This window comes from Leucopleurus acutus (assembly GCF_964270905.1).
Source record: "Leucopleurus acutus genome assembly, chromosome: 14".
Classification (NCBI taxonomy): Eukaryota; Metazoa; Chordata; class Mammalia; order Artiodactyla; family Delphinidae; genus Leucopleurus; species Leucopleurus acutus.
In genome coordinates, this window is record NC_139156.1 from 63,437,938 (window position 1) to 63,455,432 (window position 17,495).

The following is a 17,495-nucleotide window of genomic DNA, read 5'->3' on the forward strand; positions in this document are numbered from 1 at the left end:
TGATCAGGTGGGAGAGAGTGCAATTTCAGAAGTTCCTGGAAATAGTGAGGAACCAAAGGTTGGTTCTGGAAAGGGTTCATTTTGGGAAGGTCAGAAGGCAGCCCGATGGACGGTTACATGTCGAACAATGATCAATATGGGTTGATGGGCGGGGGAGTGCTTTCTGAGGTGGTGGGTTTTGGAAGGACCTTCGCGCTGGCCGTTCTTCCCTTCTTCCGCGTGTAACAGAAGACGCCTGCACAGCAAGGCCAGAAGTAGAGATGTGGTGCGAGGCTGGTGAGAGTGGGAGGTGTCCAGCCCCGGCGACTCCCGCTTCGGGCCTTGACCCAGGCCCCGCCCCTGGCCTACGCCATCAGCCAGCGCCGCGCTGCCCGTGGTGTTCCGTCCCGCCGTGCGGCGGTCGGTGCCCTGTCACTGCCTGCTCTGGCCATGGCTAGGGCGCTTGGGTTATAAATTAGCGACCAAAGCTCCCGACGCGGCCCTGGTCCTGATGGCGGCGGCGGCGGCCCTGGCAGCAGCCGAGCCACCTCCCGCGATGCCGCAGGCGGCAGGAGCCGGAGGGCCAGCCGCCCGCAGAGATTTCTACTGGCTGCGCTCCTTCCTGGCCGGAGGTGGGTTTCCGCCGGGAGAACCTGGCCGCGCACTGAGTGGCTGGGGCGGGATCCGGGGCAGGTCGGGTGTATGCGGCCGCGATAACATTCTTGGACTCTGGCTGCTCCAATGACCTGCCAGGTGTTTGCCCGGACCCGCTGTAACCTCTAAGAATCCCTTGACTAATGACAGCAGGATCCTGGGGAGGAAGGGTCTCGAGCTGTCGAGGAGCGGCTGGAGCCGTGGAAGGGCTGAACCAGGCACCAGTTCTTCAGGGTTGGATAGTAGGAAAAAGAGGGGAGTCCCTTAAAGGACGTCAGGGTTTCAGTGCAACATGCTGGGCACTCCTTTCTTTTATAAAGACTGTGCACGACCGAGAGTAGAATTGGATTTTGATGTTTGCTTAAAAGAAAACAAACATGGGAGGTCAGCTTTTTAAGGATGACTGGGAAATTGTGCAAAACTGTCTACAAGCAAAGCTGGTGCCGGTGATTCTAGAAAACTGTGCCACAGGTACTTGACAGGTAGCTGGTACAAACCTACTATTTTTTTTTTTTTTTTTTTTTGCGGGCCTCTCACTGTTGTGGCCTCTCCTGTTGCAGAGCACAGGCTCCGGACGCGTAGGCTCAGCGGCCACGGCTCACGGGCCCAGCCGCTCCGCGGCATGTGGGATCTTCCCGGACCGGGGCACGAACCCGTGTCCCCTGCATCGGCAGGCAGACTCTCAACCACTGCGCCACCAGGGAAGCCCCAGCCCTGCTATTGTTGTGACCGTCGGGCCAGAAGTTTCATGTTGTCTCTCAGAAATTTCTTCTGCTTTCCCATAAAGAGGTGTTTCAGTCTCTACCCTCTCGTAGTTGACTGTCTGGGTTGTCATCATTTAATTATTTGTAAAGGCTGGGAATTTTTAAAATTCCACATTATGAGGACTTGTAGAAAGATATCTGTATGCTGCAATAGTATTAAGAATTATTTTGTTCTTCTGATAAAAAGGTCATTCATTTATTTATACAAGGAATATTTCAGTGTCTGCTACATGCTCAGTGTACATAAGGGAATAAAACGAAGATCCTAGAGTTTACATTGGTTGGGGACTTGTTGTGAGAAAGGCGATAAGCAAAATGAAAAAATAAGTTATATAGTATATTAGAACATGACGAATGGAATGGGAAGAAGTAAAAAGGAGAATGGGGCAAGGAAATGTAGAGGCTACGTGGGTACAGTATTAAATAGGATAATTCGTGATAAGTCTCATTGGGAGGATGACACTTGAGCAAACTTGAAAACATGAGGGAGTTTAGCAAGTTGATGTCTAAGAAGGAGCCTTCCAGGTGGGAAGAAAAGCTAAAGCAAAGTCTTCAAAGTCAGGGAGGACCTTATCGGTTCAAAGAACAGCAGTGAGACCTGCGTGGCTGGAGCCAGGTGGTGCTGATGGGGGAAGGAGGTTAGAAAGTTAAAGGGGACAGGAAATGAAGGGTCTTGTAAACCACTGTAAAGATTCTAACTTTTACTTGGAGTGAAGTAGGGAGCCATTGCAAGTCTTTAGTAGAGAAGTGACATGATATGACATGTTTCCAAAGGATTACTTGGGCTGCTCTGTGGAGAATAACTGCAGGCATGTAAATGTGGAAGCAGGGAGACCCATTTGGTGGTTCTTGCAGTAATTCAGATGATAGATGATGGTGGCTTGGATCAGGTTAGTAGCAGGGGAGGTGGTGAAAAATTGTGATAATCTGGATATAGATAGAATAAATGATTTTCTGACAGATTAGATATGGGTAAAGAAGAGAAGTCAATGGGGACTTATTTTGGTTTGAGCAGCTGAAAGGATGAAGTTGTCATTGAAATGGGAAGGAAAAAAAAAAGTTGCTCACAGATTTTTATAACCATTATAGGCGCTCCTGGTCCAAGTGATATGAGAAAATACCATTGGGCAAGTTACTGAACCTCCCTTTGCCTCAGTTTCCCCATCCTTTAAATGGGAAAATAGAGTACCTACCTCAGAATGTAATTGTAATGATTAAATGAGAAAGGACCTGTAAAAGCCTTGGCATAGTGCCTGCAGTTGACTCTCTTAGCCTAGTACCGGGTACAAAGGAAACCATACGTGTTTTTTCTTGTTTTTTTTGTTGTTTTTTTATTAATTAATTAATTAATTTTTGCTGTGTTGGGTCTTCGTTTCTGTGCGAGGGCTCTCTCTAGTTGTGTCAAGCGGGGGCCACTCTTCATCGCAGTGCACGGGCCTCTCACTATCACGGCCTCTCTTGTTGCGGAGCACAGGCTCCAGTCGCGCAGGCTCAGTAGTTGTGGCGCACGGGCTTAGTCGCTCCGCGGCATGTGGGATCCTCCCAGACCAGGGCTCGAACCCGTGTCCCCTGCATTAGCAGGCAGACCACTGCGCCACCAGGGAAGCCACACCATATATGTTTTTAACCTGATTCTTCCCCCCCCCCCCCCCCCCCCCCCCCCCCCGCGGTACGTGGGCCTCTCACTGCCACGGCCTCTACCGTTGCGGAGCACAGGCTCTGGACGCGCAGGCTCAGTGGCCATGGCTCACGGGCCCAGCCGCTCCGCGGCATGTGGGATCTTCCCGGACCAGGACACGAACCCGTGACCCCTGCATCGGCAGGCGGACTTTAAGCCACTGTGCCACCAGGGAAGACCCATACGTGTTTTTTATTGGTGATTAGCAGTGGTCTTTGGCAAATCTTTTTTTAAAAAATAAATTAATTAATTTATTTTTGGCTGTATTGGGTCTTCATTGCCGCACGCAGGCTTTCTCTAGTTGCCGTGAGCGGGGGGCTACTCTTCGTTGTGGTACGCAGTCTTCTCATTGCCGTGGCTTCTCTTGTTGAGGAGCACTGGCTCTAGGCGTACGGGCTTCAGTAGTTGCGGCATGCAGGTTCAGTAGTTGTGGCTTGTGGGCTCCAGAGCGCAGGCTCAGTAGTTGTGGCACACGGTCTTAGCTGCTCCGCAGCATGCAGGATATTCCCGGACCAGGGCTTGAACCCGTGTCTCGTGCATTGGCAGGCGGATTCTTAACCACTGTGCCGCCAGGGACATCGTCTTTGGCAAATATCTTAAGTTCAGCTGTTCAAAATGAAGATAAAGGCTACTTGACCTTACTCAGTGGACTTTTGTGATGATTAATTGAGCTATAAAGTGGTGTGATAAGCAAGTAAAGATATTGTTAAAAGAAACTACTTATTCAACAGTTTCTAAATAATTTTTATGTGGTTATTTCATAATGAATGGGAAGATAATTATATAAAAACCTATTCTGAAACCAAATATACCGAATGAAAATTATTTTTAGCTTATTCTCAATTTTGAGTAGCCATGACTGTTATTTCCATTAGTTCAGATAAGAGAAGCTTGATATAGAAACTTATATGTGGATTTAATATTTGAGTACAAATAGGCATTTTATTTTTGGGTATTTCAGAATATGCATTTTAGCATCAGTTACATGCTGAGCTATTAAGTAAATGTGTATGGATTTTGAGTGATTTTGTCTTATATTTTTAAAAGTTTGTAAAGTAAGACTCTTCATTCATTCAGTAAACAGGTATTGAGTACCTGTTAGGTGCCAGGCCCTGAACTGGTCTCTGGGGATGCAGTAGTAAAGAGACTGACAATATCCCAGTCCTCTTGTACCTTCCTTAACAAATATGCAATGATGAAGAGCTTAACATAACCATAAAAAAGACACCAAGGACTTTTTTGTCCACCTTTTTATAATAGTAACAACTCATTTGGTTGAGTGCTTACTACATGTAAGGTACCTTACAGAAGTGTCTTAGATGGTTCAGGCTACTATAACAAAAATACTGTAATCTGGGTGACTTATAAACAACAAACTTCTTTCTCATAGTTCTGGAAACTGGGAAGTCCAAGGTCATGGTGCCAGCAAATATCTGGGGAGGACCTGCTTTCTCATAGCTGGTGTTTCTACATGGTGGAAGGGGCCAGGGATCTCTCTGGGGCCTCTTTTTTTTCTTGGCCGTACAGCCTGCGGAATCCTAGTTCCCCGACCAGGGATTGAACCTGTGCCCCCCTGCAGTGGAAGCACAGAGCCTTAACCACTGGACCTCCAGGGAAGTCCCTCTGGGGCCTCTTTTATAAGGGCATTAATTCCGTTCATGAGGGTCCTAATCACCTCCTCTAATACCACCTCCACCTCTAAATACCATCACTAGGAATTAGTTTTCAACGTATGAATTTTGGGGGGACACAAACAGTCTGTAGCAAAAAATCTTTATATACTGTCACCTTAGAAGCATGCCAAGCTATTAGGGCTCACCTGGATTCTGATTTATGCTAAAGCCCATGTATGCACTTCACCATCATCCACATGTCTGCACAGTGGCATGTGGTAGGGACCAAATACATAATTGCTGAGTGGATAAATGAATGACTGAATTTTACGGGTGAAATTTGATTATTTCAATGAGAAGTCATCCAGAAGACGAAGATGTTATTTCAAACAGAGGCTTATAGGTGGGTAAATCCCTCCAAGTGTCTGTCTGCATAACCACATTTAGCAAGATTCCAATGTTCATCAGGAATTAGGGGGCAGATTTACACTCTTCAAACTTATTAAGTCTGACATGCTCAATAATTAAATTGTAGAGAATGGGGGCCCATCATCTACATATCCCTGCTACTGGGCAGTTCTACCCATGGAGATCAAATTAGAGATTAGAGGGTATGCTAGCCTCTAAATAATGATTTCCATCTGGAAAGAAATGATATGGAATTTCTTCCTGATCTTTTCAAATTTTTTAGGTATTGCTGGATGCTGTGCCAAAACAACAGTTGCTCCTTTGGATCGAGTGAAAGTTTTATTACAAGCTCACAATCACCATTACAAACACTTGGGTGAGTTAATTGATGCTAAAGAGAAAAATGAAAATGTTATCCATCTGCTGTCTTCGTTTCTAGTTGTGAATTATAGTGGAAAGAGGACACAAAAGGGAGTTCGAGTTTGGAGGCAGATTTTACAAGGGATGTATCTCTTAGCTATTTTAATCGTTTCATTTGCAATAGTGGTTATATATGTTTATCATTTTAGGGTACTAATGTACTCTAAAATCTTTGAATCATTGAAGTAAGTACTACATATTTGTTTATTGAGATTAACAAATCACATCCTTAATGGACACACATAATAGCTCAGCTTGATTTAAAAAAAACTAGTGATAGAGATAAGGTTTATTCCTTTAAACACTTAAGCATGTGTTATAGATATCTTAGGGCAAGCAGAATCCAATGCAATTAGTATAAACTTGCATTGTTAAAAAAATATCGAGCCCTTAGTTGTTCCTTGTAAACATAAAAACCAGCTATTATAATTAACATGGACACTCTGATATATCATTGGTGGGAGTAAGGATTTTTTATAGCCTTTTTGGAGGGCATTTTGGTGATATGCATCAAAAGTCTTGAAAAGATACATATTCTTTGGCCTTGCAATTCTAGTTCTAGGAGGTTGTTTCAAGCAAGTAATCAGAAATGTGCTCAAATATGTATATACAAGAATGAAAGCATTATTTATGTTGGTTAAAAAAAAAAAGAGCCAACCAAAATGTTTAATAGGGAATTGGCTAAGTTAAATAAAAAAGTCCATATTATAGACTATTTTGCAATCATAAAAAATTGTAAAAGAATATTAATTGACTGGAAGAATGTTCATAATATATTAGTTAAATGAAAAAATGTTGCAAATGGTTTAATCATATTGCATTTTATCTAAGTAAATGTGTTTAGACAAAAGGCTAGAAGAAGAAATATGAACATTAAGTGGTTAATTTTCAGTGGTGAGATTATAGGTAATTTTTTTCCTCTAAGCTAATTTATAATACATGTTAAACATATATTAAATTTTCAATTAGAGGGAAGAAGATTTAAAAGAATAAATTTAATGTGAATAGAGACCAAGAAAGAAGTTAGGTCAAGGCAACTAACTCATACTACTCCATTGCTTTACAGTTTCATGCTTCAGTAATGGGAATGATGTGTGCTCTGCATGATCTATGCATCATTTTTAAGAAAGATATTTAACAGAGTGAATAAGAGTCAATTATTTTAACAATTGGGTTTTTAAAATGTGATTTTATATTTATCGTGTCTCATTTTCCTGTCAATATTTTTAATACAAAGTCTGTTCTGTAAATTGAAAGAAAAATTTTGCTAATATCTTTGTATCTAGAAATGAATTCTATATCTTCTCAGTGTACTGCTCATGTATAGAAAGAATCAGACCTTTGAACTTATTGAGAGATTATATAAAACTGGAAAGGAAGGAAATGATTTTCTTTTGTAGTCTAAATTGAGGGTGAAAAGGAGATGAATTATATTACCCAATATCTCGTGGTGTTTGACAGTGACCCAGCATATGAATGTCTGAGCAGTATTGTTTTATTCTTTTAAACTTCTCCCCATGCTGATGTATGTTGTTTTGTTTCCTGATTTGTAATCATTAGTTTACATATTCACATTAGATTTCACGCTCTACAGGGCTGCATGCCACGGGTTACAGTGTACCCTACAAGGCATGCAGAATTTGAAACAGAATTCCTGTAGTGCAGCAATGAACTATTGGTGTAGTGTATGGAGTTTCATGTATCTTTAAAATATACAAGCCAAAAGAAAAGTATTAGTGGCTTATTAATTTATTTTAAAAATATTGTTGGGCATTTTATTCTAGGTGCCTCCCTTTTTACATGCATAAGATAGTTTTTCAGTTTTGCTTAAATTTAAAAACATGATTTTTCACAGTCAAATTAAAGATGATAAAGGTATGCTATTGAATAAAATTTGTACTTTAGCTTCTTTTAAAAAGTGTATGGCGTTATTTCCAAGGCATCAAAAACTACTTTTTATTTTGAATCAAAATTATTGTGGCCAAATGAAAAGGAAGGGGTATAATTAGAATTTCTTCTTCCGCAATTTGCACCGAGTGTAAAGAATTTTTTCCTGTAGTATATTAAAAATCTTCGACCTCCATTTAACTTTTTACAGTCAATGTGATATAAAAATAGGTAGCTGAATCATAATAAGATTCTTTAAAAATCCTTTAAATTTTGTTATTTTTACATTTTATTTTTTGAATGTGTAATATTTTCACAAGTTCATAATTCAAAAAGTGCAAAAGCAAACGTCTTTCTCCTTGTCCCCTCGTTAGAATCAAGCATTTACAGTTTTCTTCCCTTTTCCTTCAGAGCTTATGTATATATACACAAGCATATGCTTATATTTTACCAACTGTTAATTCCTTGTAATCCTATCTTGACAAAATAAAGATACAGAAAAGGATCTAAATAACACACAAGCTTGATATAACATAGACAAGAGGACTTTGCACCCTGCAGAGAATACATATTCTTTCCAAATATGCTTGTAACACATGCAAAACTTGGTTCAGTGTTACGCCATAAAGAAAATCTCAATTTCCCAAAGTAAAAATAGTAGACTATAGGTTGAAGGAGAAAAATAACGTGATTATCTCAATGGATATTTAAATGCCATTTGAAAACATTCAACATTCAGTCTTCCTCTGTCTTTCTGTGTTATTGTTTTAGGTGAGATTTTTGTGAAAAGCATTTGGTTAGGCATTGCCTTTTAACAGAATTTGAGAGTTTGGCTTTTAATGGAAGGATTTATATCTTTTTTTAAAAAATATTTTTAAATTTTATTTATTTACTTTTCGCTGTGTCAGGTCTTAGTTGCGACATACGGGATCTTCGTTGTGGGTTCTTTTGTTGTAGCACACGGGCATAGTTGCCCCGCAGCATGTGGGATCTTAGTTCCCCAACCAGGTATCGAACCCGTGTCCCCTCACTGGAAGGCAGATTCTTTACCACTGGACCACCAAGGAAGTCCCGGATTTATATCTTTTAGTTTTTTTTTCAATCATAGATTTATGTTTTCTGTTCATTGTGCTTTTCTTGTATCCTCCCCAGCCACCCTCCCCTGCTCCTTGTTTCCTGGATTTCCTTTTTTTTAAAAAAAAATTTCATTTATTTATTGGCCCCACGGCATGTGGGATCCTAGTTCCCGCCCCCCCGCCCAGGGATTGAACCTGTGCTCCCCTGCACTGGAAGCGCAGGCTTAACCACTGGACCACCACGGAAGTCCCTGGATTTCCTTATTTTGAAATAACTTTATTTCACTTCTACTAATGATTTCTCTTTAAATATTTGTAACAATCAAAGAGTTTTAGAGAATAATATAATAAACATATGGGGAGCTGCACAGAACTTCAGAAATAAACATCATCAGTACAGTTGAAACCTCCTCTGTACTCTCTCTCATCATTAGCCTTCCTGTTCCTGCTAGGTGGCCACTGTTCTAAGTTTGATTACCCTTAAATTATTACAAACACATTTAAATAAAATTAAACTGAGCTTATCATTACTCTTCTCTTCCAGCAAGAGGATGTCTTTGATAGAATTTTTTTTAGGGAGGGGTGAATATATTTAGTTGTATTATTCATGTATTTTGGAAGAACTTTATATTATACATATAGCTGTACATGTGTGTGTGTGTGTGTGTGTATATATATATATATATATATATATAGTAGAATTCTACTTTTTTTTCCCCCTGGCCACGCTACGTGGCTTGCGACATCTCAGTTCCCTGACCAGGGATTGACCCCGGACCACAGCAGTGAAAGCCTGGAATCCTAACTACTAGGCCAGCAGGGAACAACCCAAATAGAATTCTTTTTAATACATTATTAGTCCACTTAGATATCTGCTTATTAAAAATGCTTTTAGAGTATATCTTTTCTTGGATGTTAGTAAGTACCTACAGTTTTGATTTCTGCGAAGGGATCAAAAGGTTACTTGAATTCTAAAATTCGAAATGAGCCCAGTGATTTACCTTCATATTTGATCTGATTTTTGTTTGAAAAATTTGGAAAGGAACCTGAATTTAAATAGTTTAATATTGGAATTTAAATAGTTTAATAATGGAATGTAGAAGTCTGTACTGCAAATAGGATTAGTGATTGACATTATTAGAATAATAAACATATCAGTATATCGGATCAGAACTCAGGCCTTTGTTTATCTCTATTCCTAATTAAAGTGTACTACTAATGAAAATTTGCCCCCCAATTTAAATAGTTTTTTAATTGGTAGGTTTTTTATTTGTTTCTTTTATTTAGCAGATTCTTTCGTAAACAAACCACACAGGTGTCTGGGTCAGTCTGGGAAACCTTCCTTCGTCCTACCAGATAGTCATCCACAGTGTATTATCTGGATGTTGAATATATTTCTATTAATATTCTTTTAGGTTGCTAGAGGTTAATTAATTTACAATAATTATAAATATAATTTACTATAATTTGTAGCTGTTCTTGCTATAGTATGTTTTATATTTTTACATGAGGAATATTTACATAATTTGGACATATGATGTATTTTAAGTAGCTTTAACTGTTATACAGAAATTACTATTCATGTAATTCCTCAAGCAAAATTATATCATGAATGATGGCATAGTAATCTTTATCTGTGATTGTCATGAAAATTTGAATTTAGGTAGTTTTCTCTGTTTTAATAGTATTTTTCTTCTAAAAATCTTTCTAAAAATAGGAGTATTTTCTACATTGCGTGCTGTTCCCCAAAAGGAGGGATACCTTGGATTGTATAAAGGGAATGGTGCAATGATGATTCGAATTTTTCCTTATGGTGCAATCCAGTTTATGGCATTTGAGCATTATAAAACGGTACCTGAAACTTTATCTTGTTTTCCTCTTTTGTGTCTTTGAATATCGTACTTAATTGACAAGACATTTGCTTTGACCTTTAAAGTTACTTTGGATGAATGGATAAAGTAATGCCTTTTGAAGGACTAAGGCTTGTGATAGTTTAAGTTTTTAAATATAACTTGGTTTTGGAGTTATCTGTTCCAGGATTGTTAGTCATTTTTTAGTAAATTGTTTATGTTTATACTTACGAAGAAGAGCCAAAGTATCCTTCAAGTAGCTAATAATAAATCCATAAAATATTAATAGCTTTTTGATATGCTTTTTGTTTCTCAGTTGTAGGAGAGGAACACTGGATTTTCTTATTAAATAAACTAGTGAGACCATATTGTGAAAGTCTGTTTTTGAGTAATGCTGTAAGTTAACAGCTTTTCCCATCATACTAAGTTTCTCTTTTCTGGCTGACTGAAAGTTTATTCTCTCAAATATCTTAACACAGAAAGGAGTTTAATGAATTAAATTTCATAGGGTATCCTAAGAATAATTTTTAAAAAATTATCATAGGGTATCTTAAAATGAAAAGTAAGCAGTATCAAGACTTCACTGTCTATAGTAGCATTTTATTCCTACTACTCCCATTCACACTTTGAGTATTTGTGGTCATCAATGTGTAATATAGTACATTTGGCAAGATTGCTTCTGTAAAAGTGCATAATTTGATGTTTTTGGTTTCTAGTTAATTACTACAAAACTGGGAGTTTCTGGTCATGTACACAGATTAATGGCTGGGTCCATGGCAGGTAAGAGGAGTGGGTAATTTTTTGTTTTTAATTGAAGTAGAGTTGATTCACAATGTTGTGCCATCTCTGTTGTACAGCAAAGTGCCTCAGTTATACACATAGAGACATTCTTTTTTTTTAATATTCTTTTCCATTATGGTTTATCACAGGATATTGAATATAGTTCCCTGTGCTATACAAGAGTGGGTATATTTTATTTCTGCAAATTAATTTTCTATTAAAATACTTAATTTGCTTTAGGTAATATGTGTGACATTGATTAAGTAGCACACATTTGTTATCTTCCTATGCTCAATTATGCAAGAAATCATTAATATCCCAACTCAGAGTGTTTTACAGTAGGAGATATAAGGAGTAGTCTAAACTTACAGCTATGTGAAAATCATACGTTCCCTTTGACAGTTCTCCTTCTGGAAATGTTTATTTTTTTCTTTCAAAAAATTTAAAAAATTATAATGACTACAGTAATACATATTCCTATACAATGAAAATAGTTCTGCTCCCTAGAAGCAATCACTGTTAGCAGTTTCTTATGTGTGCTTTTTTCCAATACTATTCTATAGGATTAGAACTTTTATAGTTATCTTAGGACTCTCTTCTGTATCAGTACATAGATCTTTCTTAATTTTGTGAAGAACTGTGTTATATTCTACGGTAAAAATAGCCCATTATTTATTTACTCAGTCCCCTATTGATTGACGTTTGGGATACTTAAAATTTTTGTTTTGCAAATAACACATTGTACTTGTGTGAATATATCTGTAGAATAATTTTCAGAAGGGAAATTACTTTATCAGAGGATATGTGTATTTAATTTTTTTTTTTTTTTGCGGTACGCGGGTCTCTCACTGTTGTGGCCTCTCCCATTGCGGAGCACAGGCTCCGGACGCGCAGGCTCAGCGGCCATGGCTCACAGGCCCAGCCGCTCCGCGGCATGTGGGATCTTCCCGGACCGGGGCACGAACCCGTGTCCCCTGCATCAGCAGGCGGACTCTCAACCACTGCGCCACCAGGGAAGCCCTGTATTTAATTTTTGATAGACCTTTGCAAACAACTGATCTCCTTAATGCTTTCAGTAGCCCTTTCCCCTACATACCATATCAACACTGGGCCTTATTAAATTTTTAGTATTTGGCAATTAATTATGAGTAAGCTTGGTCAGCTTTTCAAATGTTTATTGACCATTTGTATTTCTTACTTTCAGCCTTGAATTGTTTCTATTCTTTAAATATTCATTTTTATGAGTTTGGGAATTAGGACATTATTTATTTTTTCTGTCAAATATTGCTATTATTTTATTTCCCAGTTCTAGATTTGTCTTTTAACCTTATTTGTGATTTTTTTGGAAAAATCATCCAAAAGTTCCCCCCCATATAGAAATATTACATAGCCAAATGGGTTAGTCTTTTCCTCTATGGCTTCAAAATTTTTTGAATTGTGTTGAGAAATGCCTTCCCGATTCTAAGATAAAAACATTTATTCATGTTTTCCACTAAAACTTTTTTTTATATTGATTTTTTTTAAAATGTTAGATTTTCATTGTTTTTTTGTTTCTCACACCAAAAGGTAATTTAAGTATGTAGCAATAGAAGAGTGGTAAAAAAAAAAAATCCATGTCAGAATTCTATACTTCCAGTACTAGATTTTTTTGTACATTTGTAGAATTGTATTTATTGACAGAGAAGGATGTTTACATCATATGTAGAAAGAAAGGAAGTTACAGAAGAGAATGTTTAATATGCTATATCATATTTTGGTTTTTAAAAAGTAAATACATATGTAAATATTCATTAAAGAAACATCTGCAAGGTTATAAACCAACACGTTAACAGTTTTTATTTCTGCTAATGGAAATAAGACCATTGGAAGGTGGTATATCAAAATCTTAACTATGTGGTTATCACAAAGTTTGTAGGATTTCAGTTGAGTTTTTTGGACCTAGATTTATAATGTCCAACTTGACCTACCTTATCCATGGTTTTGCCTTACGCAATGTTTATTTAACTCTTTTTGACTTCTGGCAGACTGACCCAAGATCAATAAGTATTAAAAGTAACCAGGAATATTATCTAAAATATTTAGCAAACCAACCGTAGAGGTACTAACAAATAGGACAGGCTCTGAAAGCCTCCAACTAACTTTTTCATGGCTGGATCAGGACACAGTATGTGGTGGTGGTGGGAGCTCTGGTTGGGGAAGAGACTACCAGAGTCATGATGTGGGAGATCTTGGAAGCTGGAGCAACAGCTATTTGTCAACTGCTATAGAAATATTTTAGTATTTTACCCTGGCATGGCAGTGCTGGTGAGTAACGTTAGCTAGCATGTATTGTTCACTTGCTTTGTACCCTTCACAGACCTGAGCACTTGCCATGTAATCTTTGAGTACTTGACATGTAGTTCACAGAAAGATACTGTGAGGAAAGTGCTATGATTATCTCTCATTTTACTGAAGGAAAATTTTAGTAAGGTTTCCAAATCTTAAAATTTATGATTTCTTACATCACTTAAAAATTTTTTTGTCTCTTAAATTTGATTTTATAAGTGACAGGTCAAATTCTTTCTTTTAGGGTTGTAGGAAAGATGAAGTAGGATTATGAATGTGAGTAAAATCCTAAAGACTTTGTATTATTTCCTTTTCGTGGCACTTGATTATTTCTTGACTAGCGTGTTCATATTTCTGAAATGAAAGACGTGTTAACATCAAGGTTTCAATATACACTAGAAAATAATAATAAACCAAAGGAACTTCAAGTATAAATTTTAATTTTTAAAGAAAAGGTTAAAAAAATTCTAGCTATTATAGATAAGACTAGTGCTTCCATTAACCAATATTTCTCTTTTTATTACCATGTTTAAGTAATTATAATTTACATTTTGCTTTTATGATTTTAAACAGTTGAAATAAATGTTCTGGTTAATTTTATTTATATCTGGTATCTTTGCTTCTGTACTTTTGGTGGTCTTTGAACATAAGTTTGGAAATTTTATATTTGCCAAAATTAAAAATGGTATGTTTTTCATGATCATTTCAACAGAGCTTATTTTAAAGCTTTTTTGAACTTCAGCCTTTTCCCTCATCCTACAACTACAATTCAGTACATGTTGAATCTCAGTCATTCAAAAAGGAAAAACTAGAGACTGAGAATCAAGGTTTGTATATTTAAGGAAGGCCTTCTCCTTTCTTTCTGTATGTTTCACTTGTTTGAAATAAATCTTGATCTGCCAGTTCCTATGAAACTAAGAGTGACAGGATAGAGAAGAGGAAAAAGAAGGAAGTTGTCAGAAACCAGAAGCAACGAGCTGAGTTCTGCTTGTGGCCATTTCTGGTCTGCTCTAGTTTAGTGCTTGGCGTAAGGCTGGGAGGTCAAATGGACAGAACACTTACTGCCTGGGATTGTGGCTGGCCTCCATTACATACATGTCCTTTGACTATGGGCAGGTCATCTGAGCCTGCCATAATTCATTTATCCATTTGTTAAAGTAGAACTTATGATTGTTCAACTCCCTTTCTTTCTTAGTTGTTCTAAGGGTCAGAGTAAAGAATTCTGTGAAAACATTCTGAAAGATCTGAGGTCCTCCATAAGTATGGGGGAATGTTATTAAACTTTCCATGCCAGCGGCTTGTTACATTTCTTGAGCCAGCCACTTGAATTCCTTATTCCTCAGAAAATGAACAGCGCAGTCAAAAAATGGGCAGAAGACCTAAATAGACATTTCTCCAAAGAAGACATCCAGATGGCCAACAGGCAAATGAAAAGATGCTGAACATCGCTAATTATTAGAGAAGCGCAAATCAAAACCACAATGAGGTATCACCTCACACCAGTCAGAATGGCTATTATCAAAAAGTCTATAAATAATAAATTCTGGAGAGAGTGTGGAGAAAAAGGAACTTAATGGTGTGGTATTTTTAAAAAGCATTGACATAGTCATCATGAAGTGAATCAGAACTTAGTTGGAGGGACTTTACTGGTGGTCCAGTGGCTAAGACTCTGCACTCCCAATGCAGGGGGCCCAGGTTTGATTCCTGGTCAGAGAACTAGATCCCACATGCTGCAACTAAAGAACCCGCATGCCGCAACTAAAAGATCCCGCGTGCTGCAACTAAGACCCAGCGCAGCCAAATAAATAAATAAATAAATGTTTAAAAAAAGAACTTAGTTGGATATCCTCAAACTTACTTTACAGTGCATTATTGTTTTTCGTTTGAACAATATAAGATGTCACAATCTTTTCTGTATTTAGGGCTTTTAGACTTTTACAGCTTTTGAAAGTCTAAATCCAGCCTGTAGAGGGCTTCATAATTTTATACTTAGAGTGAAGGGTAAAATATGACTATCAGAAGAATAGTTCTCACCTCCCACTTATTCCAAGGATAAATAAACATTTAAAATCTTTTTTTTAAAAAAAAACATTTAAAATCTTAAGGAGTTTTCAAGATTTATCGGAGTACAAAATTATTAAAAATCTTCTTGCTAAATTCTAAATTTTAAAATTACATTTAAATCACTGAGTTGTTTTTAGAAATAGTGAACAACAGCAACAAAAAACTTTGTAAGCTGTTTTTTTTTGTTTGTTTGTTTGTTTTTTTTTTGCGGTACGCGGGCCTCTCCCTGTTGTGGCCTCTCCCGTTGCGGAGCACAGGCTCCGGACGTGCAGGCCCAGAGGCCATGGCTCACGGGCCCAGCCGCTCCGTGGCATGTGGGATCCTCCCAGACCGGGGCACGAACCCGTGTCCCCTGCATCGGCAGGCGGACTCTCAACCACTGCACCACCAGGGAAGCCCAAACTTTGAAAGTTTTAAACATCCTGGTTAAAAGGTTTTGTTTTTCTTTAGGAAGATTTGATTGCTCAAATTCAAAAGAAATATACCATATAAAAACATAGTGAAGTAAACTGGCCGAAAAATTGTAAAACTAGATCATCAGTTTAGCATTATAGTAATCATTGGCATTATTTTTACCATTCTCTGATGTACAATTAGGTTATGCCAGTTCCTCAGCCTGACTCATGGTCTTACAGCTTTTAAACTAATGCCTCCTTTACCTTTAGAAATTTCTGGATGTCCAGAAATTTCCATTTTCCATTTCCATTTTCTACCAATTTACCGTTTTGATCACTTTGTTAATTCAGTTATTTCATGTTAAGCCACCTGAAACCAGTAAGAAGACAATGAGAAGGCTTGGAGCATGTGAGAAGGAAAGAAGAAATAAATGGAGTCGGGAGAACAAATAGGAGAGGCAAGACGAAAGTGATCCAGATAGGGAGTAGAAAAAAAATATGGGAGTTGTAAAAATGTACAGAAGCATAAAAAAAAAAAATGAATAGTGATGATCTGGGCAAATCCTAGCAAAATCTGATGTTCAAATTGTGTCAGGATGATCAAGCCTTAAAATGGTCAGCCTTTTGATTCTTTTCTATATTTGTTAAACTCCTTAATATGAACCATTTTCAATAAACATGGAACTAGTTTATAGATAATCTCTCCTCATTTTATTTTGTAAAATTTTCCCTTGCAAAATATTTAGCACAAGCTGCAAAAAATTAAACCAAGCTGCGAAATATGTAGTTTTATAAATATCTGGATAATAAGGTATTTGCTGTGACTTAAATGTGATATTATTGCCAAACCTTGTCTTAGGAACATCACATTTGTACTGTATTAGTTTAGATTCAGCTTCAAAGAGGCCATTTAGAAGAGTCACTGCCTTGGCTGCCAGACATGGCTGGTTTGAATACCAATAGATAAAAAACAAGTTAAATAAAAAACAAGTTTGAAAATGAATAGCTTGAAAACAAATGGCTCAGATGTACAGCTCAAAATCAAATCGGCTGAAATGAGGGACTGACATTTCTAATCACTGAACTGATGGAATTTCTGAACTAAAAATTTAAGTTTAGAAAGTACTAAGTAAATGTTTGAGAAAAGAAAATTACAGGGAAGGCAATATATGTTGTGATATGAGTCAGAAAATTTAGTCTCAAATTCTACTCTGTGATACAGAAACTGTGAATTTGGTCAACTCACTTAACTACTTTGAGCCTCAATTTTCTACCTTGTAGGATTGTTGGTGGTACTTGGTATTTGAGGATTAGAGGTGGTATTTGTAAAGTGCCTGGTATGGTGTGCTTGGCACATAGTAGACAGTCTTTATTATTATGTGCAAACTAAAAAAAGGAAGGTTTAAAATATCACTTACAGCTAAATCACAGATAAGTGAATCATAAATCAGCCTTTCTTCTATGAGTCTAACCTGTTCGGAGTACCATTAGGCTAATCTTGATACAAAGTATTCCTTGCTTTTAAAATTAAACATATTCAAACTGACTTTCGGCTCATTGTCTAAAGTAATTGAGGTCATTCTCAAGAGAAAACTAAGCGGG

General features: G+C 37.5%; 1 protein-coding gene across 3 annotated transcripts in view; it reads left to right on the forward strand.

Moving 5' to 3' along the window:
- Positions 1 to 393: 393 nt before the first annotated feature.
- Positions 394 to 17,495, forward strand: part of SLC25A16 (solute carrier family 25 member 16) — a 33,020-nt gene continuing 15,918 nt past the window's right edge. For all 3 annotated transcript variants that reach the window (XM_082855145.1, XM_082855143.1, XM_082855144.1), the window contains exons 1-4: positions 394 to 611; positions 5,380 to 5,472; positions 10,197 to 10,330; positions 11,046 to 11,109. In XM_082855145.1, the coding sequence (XP_082711271.1) occupies positions 491 to 611; positions 5,380 to 5,472; positions 10,197 to 10,330; positions 11,046 to 11,109 (412 nt within the window). In that variant the 5' untranslated portion in view covers positions 394 to 490. The remainder of the gene's footprint in view (positions 612 to 5,379; positions 5,473 to 10,196; positions 10,331 to 11,045; positions 11,110 to 17,495) is intronic.